The sequence below is a fragment of the Nymphalis io genome, chromosome 10 (assembly GCF_905147045.1).
Source record: "Nymphalis io chromosome 10, ilAglIoxx1.1, whole genome shotgun sequence".
NCBI classification, from domain to species: domain Eukaryota; kingdom Metazoa; phylum Arthropoda; class Insecta; order Lepidoptera; family Nymphalidae; genus Nymphalis; species Nymphalis io.
In genome coordinates this window covers 4564840-4574494 of record NC_065897.1, presented here as the reverse complement: position 1 = coordinate 4574494, position 9655 = coordinate 4564840, and the positions used below count along the sequence as shown (strand labels likewise).

Here is a 9655-nt window from a genome sequence, read left to right as displayed (position 1 = left end):
ATTATCTTATCTTTGTTTCATATCCGCTTCGTTTCCTCGCGTAGTATTTTCTTGATCTTTAAATGATCAATGAATGTTATAATTAATAGGAGTACAGACGTATGAAACAGTATGCTATTTAATGTAAATAATGAATCTATTAAATTAAGCCAAGCGCAATTACATTACCTTCTTTGTAATTATTAAATGCCTTTAATTAAAATAATAAGCTGTGTACGTGGCTTATATCTCACACTCCTTTGTCATAATGCGGTAATGTAACTTATTATACGATATATATTGACAACATCTAATTTATGGGCCAGCACAAATTTAGCAAATTTCACAAGCATGTAATAGCAAGATAGCCACGTTATACTTCATCCGAGACTGTCACGGTCCGAAGAACACGGCAGTGGAGCAGGTGAGACATTAGAACCGTGAACACATGGTGACTCATATGACCCGTTCGTTGTTCTTGGCCGTTTGTTCAGTTCAGGCGGCCCTTAATAGAACGTCGAACAGTATGATCGAATGATGCTGATGAACTGATGAACAGTACGATGGGTTGCCGTACTTTACTCTTTCTTTTCGAGATAAGCTCAGAGTCTCTTCAAGGTGGATTTATCATGGACATATAAATCACCCATAAAATCTCACCCAATAAGAAGTTCCTCTTCGATACCGATACCGGTACCTGTTAACAATTAATTTAAGCGCCAACTTCAGCTCTCAAATAATCTCCTATACAAGGCCGCTGTAACGAATAATCCGTTAGTGCATTAATTTTGGCTAGTCTGCGTTTAGCTCTATATACGGTACCTCCATATTGACTACTTTACAGGGCTACTGGGTTAAAATTAATGGTTCCTAACACCCATATATCCACGAACTCTGATTTTTAAATTCAGCTGTAGCTAATATAAATCTAGCTAATAAATTTATGTCGATTGTAAATTATGGTACTGTTAGTCTGTATAAAAACTAACGATTTAAGAAAGTAAAAAAAAAATATAATTCATTTAAACAAGTCAATTTTATAAATTCCTATTTAAGTATTTGTATTTCATCGTATTTAACATGTTTGCAAGGATTCTTCTCTTATCTTCTCTTTTCGATTACGTTGAAACTATAAAAAAAAAGTTATTGGTAACACTTGCGTAAAGGCTTCTTGTATACAATGCTAACTAGTTTGCCAAGTCGGATAGTTTTTAAGTTTGTCTTAGAGAAACTAAAGGCAGTCTAAAATATAGATAAATAATGACGCAAATAAAAAATAAAAACATACTAAATTCATATACCAATCTTATAGAAGCAGCAATAATGACGCCGAGTTAAGGATAAGCCTTCAGATATTAATAGAAATAAATAATTAATTTTTTAAGGAATATGATAAGTTGAAAAATATGTAGTTTAATTAAATGACATGTATAAATATTGGAATCGAATTCTCATATTTTTATTGACTTAGAATTCTGAAAAGAAAATTCGAAACAAACGCGCTAATGTACCGTAACAAATCGTAGTCCGCATATTCATTTAAGATTCACGCGTTCTAACCATCGGCCAAGTTCGCGTTCTAATCACGGCTTTTTTTATTATTCATCTCGATTTCAATTCTTTATTAATCATATAAAATATACATGTAAACGTATTTTAAATATTTGTTATTATAGTTTTTGTTCCGAACGGGAATAAACTTCTAATTAATTTCATATCAGAATTTATACTTTATTTTAATTATTAATTTTTGTTTTAATTTATAAGACAAAACTTATTTCTAAAGATTGGTTTTTATTAGAAATAAGATTTGTATAGTGTTTTTTTTAATGAGTTGAGTACTATCTTCTTTCATTATAGCGGTAACCGAATAGAAACGTTCCTATTGGTCAGACATGCGACTACAGCGTTGAACATGAGTTGAACTATTCTCCAGTCATCGATATCAGAACTGACCGCGACCGGTCGATATTTTACGCGCTCTCACAAATCTGCGTTCATTGTGAGTTTTATCATCATATATATATACATAAGTGAGGAAGACACTCCCTGGTTCTTTCAGCTACTGTTAACCTATGGAAGACATATAAATAGGAGGACCGAAGACACGTACTGGGCTCAGTCTATGTAAGCTAATTAGTGTTATTGAAGGTAGATGCTTAGGCTCAATTCCTTATAATTGTACATTACAGCTTTATTATTATTTATAGAATAGGAAAGCGGACGAGAATATGGACCACCTGATGGTAAGTGGTCACCAACGCCCTTAGACATTGGCATTGTAAGAAATGTCAACCATCACTTACATATCCAATGCGCCACCAATCTTGGGAACTAAGATTTTATGTCCCTTGTGCCTGTAATTACACAGGCTCACTCACCCTTCAAACCGGAACACAACAATACCAAGTACTGCTGTTTTGCGGTAGAATAATAATAATTATTATTAATAATAATAATAATTATTATTATTTTCTATTTTTTTTATAGAATAGGAAGGTGGACGAGCATGTGGGCCACCTGATGGTAAGTGGTCACCAAATGCCCTTAGACATTGGCATTGTAAGAAATGTCAACCATCGCTTATAGCCAATGCGCCACCAACCTTGGGAACTAAGATTTTATGTCCATTGTGCCTGTAATTACACTGGCTCACTCACCCTTCAAACCGAAACACAACGATATCAAGTATTGCTGTTTTGCGGTAGAATATCTGATGAGTGGGTGGTACCTACCCAGACGGGCTTGCACAAAGCCCTACCGCCAGTAAATTAACTAATGTAATGGATTAATATAACTATCCAACCAAATTCACGTATCACCACCACGAATATAAAAGTAACAGACCGTAACTGTCCCACGGCTGGGCCAAGTCCTCGTATTAACGATAAGAATTTCAATACCCATTGAAAGTCCTTAAAGCTAAGTAGAGGTTATCCGGATTGGTCAAGATTCTATAGACTTATATTCCTTATATAACTGTATTCATAGTCATAGTAAATATATCATTCGATTCATTCAGTCTAATAGCAATGTATATATAGCAGCGTAATTAAATAAAAAAAGCACATACTCATTAAATCGCTATTGAGCCGTGTACATTCGTTTATACGGACTGTAAGATTGTAACTAATATTCTAAGTTACGTAGTTCAGTAGTTTGTTATTATTTACACTTTTAAACCAGACCACGATTTGTATTACTGTTTGACGGTGCAGATCCACCTTAGATAATTGACTACTGAGCCAGTAATTCGTGTTATTTGTATAACTAAAATAACATTTTATTAAATATTGAAAACAATATATTTTAATTGTTATTTCATCAATTAATATGCATATTATCTACAACACAAAGGGAAACATTTAGTAATACAACATTTCTGATGATATTAAAACGAACGCCTAGTCTCTAATTAAAATAATAGCGGTATGAATAAATGAGTATTTTCGCAATTTTCTATAAACATTATTCAAACTGAAAAAATACATATCTAGTTAAAAAAGTAATCAACGGTTCTATAACTTAATTGAAATTAATGACATTTCTTTCTCCAACTTTTTTTTTGCTTACAAATAATTTCAGTTTAATTAAAGCGAATTACGTTGCATACCTTCTTTATTTTTTCTTTGTAAGAAACGTGGCACATACAAGTACAAAGCTTTCTGTTCACTATGCAGAATGCTATTTAACATGCATATCATATCTACTAAGAGTGTAGTGTGTGTGTTTGTGTCTGTGTGTGAATCTTTTGATTTTTTGAAATTGAATTCGATAATTGAATATAATTTAAGAATTTGTCTTTTAACGAGATTTGAAACGAGACACTCTTAGAAGATAATATTGAAAATGATAGTTAAAGTTTTAAATTACTAATAGATGACGCAAATTTTATTAATACAATAAATTAAATCAACATGATAATCTCATTATACGGCATACGGAACCCTAAAAGAAATTAAAAGCTTGCGCAAATTTATCGTTTATAACACAATGCTTAATGAAATTGTTGGTAATTGACGTATAATTTTTACAGTGTTGCTAATATGACTATAACTTTCAATTTGCAATTTATATACATTTTAAGTTTTCTATAGTAAAATCAAAAATATATAATATAACATTCAATTTATAATTTGTAAATAATACGAATTTGTATAAATCATGGGTGACGATTATTATTTGTAAGTGTATCTAAAATAAGTACTAGCTAGTTTATTTTTAAGGGACTTTAATAGCTATTTTCAAGCTTTTGTAAGAACACAGTTGACCCACGTTTCATTGTGCTCTTTCTGATAGCATAATTCGCTTGCCCTATTTAATATAGATAACGCTGCATGAAAATAAACTGACTGATGCCAAACGTTATTTGAAATATTTGTGGTATGGCTTGATTTCCAACATCGTTCGGGTTGTTAAGGCAAAAAAGTTTTTTTTTTGTAGATGTCCTTTGCAAAATCCCTTTTAGTGGATTTCTTACGGCTTAAGCCGGTTTAATTCTATTGTTGTCAATTGTTTAATTTTACAGAACGCCGCCATCAAATCAATTATTTTATCGATTCATGGCGAACATGATGAGCTATTTCAGTGTAGGGAAAAGGACAGCTTGGGGTTATGAAAAAAACACAAAAATGCAAGTCATTAACAGCCGAGTTATGACCACATTTGCTCCATTGTGCGCTATCTCACAAATCGTTTATTTATATCTTAATTATACTGATTTAACATTCGACATATTGGGTATTATATTTTCTGTTTTACCTGCAACTTTTCTGGCAAATGTAAGTAAAAACATAGTAACAACTCCAAAAAAGAAATATATCTTGAGAATATAATACCAGCCGAGATGGCCCAGTAGTTACTATGCGTGAATCTTAGCCGATGATCGTGGATTCAAATCCGGGCAAGCACCACTGATTTTCATGTGCTTAATTTGTGTTTATAATTCATATTCATCATCAAATTCATCTCGCACTTAACGGTGAAGGAAAACATCGTAAGAAAACCTGCATGTGTCTAATTTCACTGAAATTCTTATTTTACCAACCCGCATTGGAGCAGCGTGGTGGAAAAAGCTTCGAATCTTCTCCTCAAAAAGAAGAGTAAGCATTAGCCCAGCAGTGGTACATTGACATTCTGTTACTGTAATATAATATCCTATCTGGTAATTTCAGGTGGATATATATTCAGCTAAAATGAAAAGCTATAAACGAATATCAGAAAATTTCTTGCAAAAAATTCATTTGTATAACATATATGCAGAAACAAAAAATAAATTTATTAAAGAAGTAAGAATTATATTTTTAATAATAACATTTTAAAAGATTACACAATTGATGGACAATTTGCGCGCGCGCTTCAATTTCGTTTACGTCCACGTTCAAAGTGACAGTTATGAACTCGTATGAGCCTGACGTACAGACAATCACCAGCGTACATGACAAGATTGATTGTGTTTGCGCTAAATTTTCGATCGATAAAATATATTTAGGTAACAAAAATATTACGTCAACGAAACAGGTAGAAAGGGAAGTATTTTGTGATCGTATACTTTGTTAATACATCAGTAATGGTGCTAATGATTTTATATAATTAACATTTAAATATTGGAAGTGAAAAATATATATTAATCTAAAAAACTATTGGTTATTTGTGAAGATATTTTTTTGGAATTAATGTAAATCCTTATTCAGATAAATATATTAATTACCTTGGACATTGAATATAGATTAAAATTATCCATTACACTATATAATTGAAATACTTTTTTTAAATATATCACCGATTCCTTCGATTTTTTTTATTAGTAAACAGCATCATTTACTGGTGGAAGGGCTTTGTGCAAGCTCGTCTTGGTAGGTACCACCCAATCATCAGATATACTACCGCAATACAGCAGTATTTTATATGGGCGTTGGTGACCACTTACCATGAGGTGACCCCTACCACAGTATAAATAAAAAATAAACTTGTATACATACAAATGACTCATATTTATTAAAAAAAACTGGTAGAAAGACTTTTTTATGTAAAAATCGTGTATTTTTTAATTACTCCACGACAAGTACGCTGCATAACATTAAATATGTATGTAAAGTTTATAAAATAACTTAGTTACGATTTAAATTACTTATTTTTCACGAATATCGAAATTTATCTTGATTTAAGCTATTTAAGGTCAAAAGTGAAGGGGAAGAATTCCCTTTGTTGCCTTAAGCTTATTTAAATTCATGAAAGTTCTGTTTTAGCATTATGAGCTTTCGGTTACAAAAGTGATACTTTTAAGTATAGACAGTGGGGCTGGAGACTTAAAAATAACACGCTGATAAATATGTAAATGTTCCAATTTGGATAAGAAATAAAAAGGAGCTATTTTCAATAATTAGTAAAAATAAAAATATCAATGTTTGTTGGTTAGTCCATTAAAATATTCTAATATCGAGTCGATTCTAGGTTTTTTTCAGTGACTTTCAAAATGGGATACAGAATTTCCCTTCAGACCATATACTTTCAATTAATATCTGAATAATTATATATACATTTCAAATATTTAAAATAGATAAAAGACTAGTAAATGGGTCATCTAGTGATCAGTCGTTACCAGCACCTATACTATGGTACTTTAACATTAACCATCCCTAACATCACCAATGCGCCAACAACTTTGAAAACAAATATGTTACTAGTATTCCATTGCGCCTGTAGTAACACGGGCTAACTGGCCCTTCAAACCAAAACACAACAATACTAAGTATTCTTGGTTGGCGGAAGAACATGTAACGAGTGGGTGGTACTTATTCAAACAGTTTTGACAAAGCCCTACAACCAAGTAAATGTAAATTACTAACAAATAATATTAATTGATCAAAATCCCTTTAAGCCTTTAGAGAATCCGTGTTATTATGAAACTTCTTTGATCCTATTGATCAATTTAATTTAGTTTAAATTGAATTATTGGTTCCAATATTAATGTTCATTGATTGTGATTTAATGTTATAATTGTTAAGTGAAGGTGGATAGAAATATTGATAGGAAATAAAATAGGAATGTTTAATTTTTAGGTAACATCTTATATTAAGAAATAAATTTTTTTACAGAAATTAATAGCTTTGGAACGAATTTCACGCTGGACTTCATTCTATTTAATATTCTTCTTTTTTTCTAACTCATTTGCATGGATAATTGTAACAGCAGTATATAATTACAATCACAAAGAATTAGTCTTGAATCACACAGTAAGACTTCAAACATCCCTTTTCATGTGGATGCCATTTGATTATAGTTATAATTATCAGAATTGGCTTATAATTCATTTAATAAACTGTTACACGGTGCTGAATGGAGTTTCGTCGATGATGATTTTTCAATGTATAAATTATATGTTCGTCTATAATATTATCGGTCATATACATATTTTGAAACATGCTATCGAGATGATCTCTGATGATTTGAGTGACGAAGAAGTTCATACAAAACTTGGTAAAATAGTCGACTATACTAATTTTATAATCGGGTAAGTTTTAAATATTGTAGTAAAGAAATTATTCAATTAATATTTTGAATATTTCGTCAAATAATTTAACGGAATTACAGTATTTTTAAGGACGTACGACATGCATTCGGATATAATGTCGCCACTAACTATTTGCAAAACTTATTTGGTAATAGTATTGTTATGTACCAAATAATGTATGGGGTATGTAGTTTCTAGTTTATAATTTTCGTTTATTTATTTGCATTAAATATTAAAAGATAGTGATAAAATGACGATTTTAAGGATAAAGAGAGCATGATGTTATATGTGGGTATGATCATGGCATACACCGGGGCACCGATTATACTATCATTCGTTCTTGAAGATATAAAACGGCAGGTAAGTTTTTTCTTTAAATGTTGAGGAGGTTAATAGTTATGTCTATGTGTATGATGATATCTACGAAGGGATTAATCGAGCTTAAGTATAGAAAAATAAATAAAAGTTAAACTAATTGAAGTTGTTGGTCCAACTAGCTTATAAAGTTGTTTTCTTAGTTACTTCATCATTAGTAGAAACATAGAGAAAGCCTAGGAAAGAACTTAAATCCTGTGGCCTTACACCTGATTCATCTCCAGGCGTATTTTATTGAGGTGTCATTGTATAATGATTTTTATTTATTTTAATTACGTTGACTAGAAAATGGAACACCTGATTGTAAATGGTTGACATCGCCCATAGACATTGGCACTGTTAAAAGTGTTAATAATCCATTGCGCCATGGGAAATAAGTAATCATATCCCCCGTGCCTTGAAGTTCGGCAAGGAGAACTATACATAATATTATGTAATTTCAAAATGAGATGAAATGTAAAAATATAATTTTAGTACATGAAAAAACTTTAATACCGTTGGCTCACATTTTTTTCTAAATGGCTCAAAATAAATATGTTTTATATTTGTTCTTGAAATATTTTAGACCGACAACTTACCAGACCTAGTATACAGCATGCCCTGGGAGAAAATGTCGACATCTAATCAAAAAATCGTGATCCTTATATTACAAAGAACACAGATTTTGATGGAGTTTAAAGCACTTGGATGCATGAAGGCAGGCGTTGGACCAATGATGTCGGTGAGTACCTATACGATTCGACAAGTAATTCATTGAGAAATTAGCTTTTGTGACAAAATTAACTCTGTCACATGACGATTCAAAAGTGCTTATAAGATAAAAAAGCCTAATAACAACATATTTGATTTTCGAATATTTATACTAAAAAAATGCCGATCATATGTGTAAAGAGATTATTAAAATAAGTCAAATGTCGTTATTTTCTTTTTTTTTTTGTGTTTTTCATGTTATATTTATTTGATTCATTTTATTAAAAAATATTATCTAAATGTTTGCTCAGATATATTTTAATGAAATAAAATGTAATTAATCTTGTTATGCGTTGCACTTTCCTGGTAACATCGTTTATTTAGTTCATCATTGCATAATGTTACTACTATTTCTGTCAAAGACTTATTAGATTATAATATTTTTACCACAACTACTAAGAAACCATTTCCCATAGTGCGGCTTATCAAAGCATGCAATTACGATGTTGTATTGAGAAACACAATTTCATTAAATTTACCTTTGTGGGAAAATCTCACTCACCTTGTGAGTTGACTGAATTTGTTGTCAAAGGTCCGGTTTATAGACCTACAAAGCGAAGTCCAAATAGATACGTTTATTGATTACATAGTTAGAAAAACATAAAGTCATAGTGTAAATAGTTATAATGGAACTCAAAATGTTATAATTTATAATTTAAAATCTTTTCAGATATTGAAGACGACGTTTTCATATTACTTAATGCTTGAATCATCAATTGCAAAAAAGATTTGAAATTGGAATATAAGCATAAAACTATACACTCGAAGATACGATCGATATTTTCGATCGACATTTATTTAATAATTACTACTAATTATTATTCAACACATTCTTTATTTGTCTAATTGGTCTTTCATATATATCTCAAGAAAGAATAGTTGTCACATTTAATATAAATAAAATAGTTGTCACGTTTAGCGCGTTAAAATAAATCTTCGAGCTTCGATTCGCGATTAGGAACGGTAAGGAATTGTGTTTCTTCGTAGTCAGTAATGATTATTTTTTTGACGGTCTGTTTATAAATGTAACCGTAAAAC

The 9655-nt window shown here is 30.9% G+C and overlaps 1 protein-coding gene across 1 annotated transcript; it reads left to right on the top strand.

Annotated features, from left to right (window-relative positions):
• The first annotated feature begins 4143 nt into the window (after positions 1–4143).
• Positions 4144–9350, top strand: LOC126771208 (uncharacterized). Its single transcript, XM_050490965.1, has 8 exons — positions 4144–4163; positions 4508–4760; positions 5154–5237; positions 7275–7492; positions 7573–7675; positions 7757–7852; positions 8433–8588; positions 9288–9350. Exons 1-8 carry the CDS (start codon positions 4144–4146, stop codon positions 9348–9350), a joined length of 993 nt encoding a protein of 330 aa, XP_050346922.1.
• The last annotated feature ends 305 nt before the right edge of the window (positions 9351–9655 follow it).

Bases quoted from the DNA above. Each gene is read 5' to 3' on its own strand.
- LOC126771208 (XM_050490965.1), top strand. From the start codon at position 4,144: ATGGGTGACGATTATTATTT. The intron at 4,164-4,507 runs GTAAGTGTATCT...TTAATTTTACAG, and splicing joins ATGGGTGACGATTATTATTT to AACGCCGCCATCAAATCAAT. The intron at 7,676-7,756 runs GTATGTAGTTTC...GACGATTTTAAG, and splicing joins TGTACCAAATAATGTATGGG to GATAAAGAGAGCATGATGTT.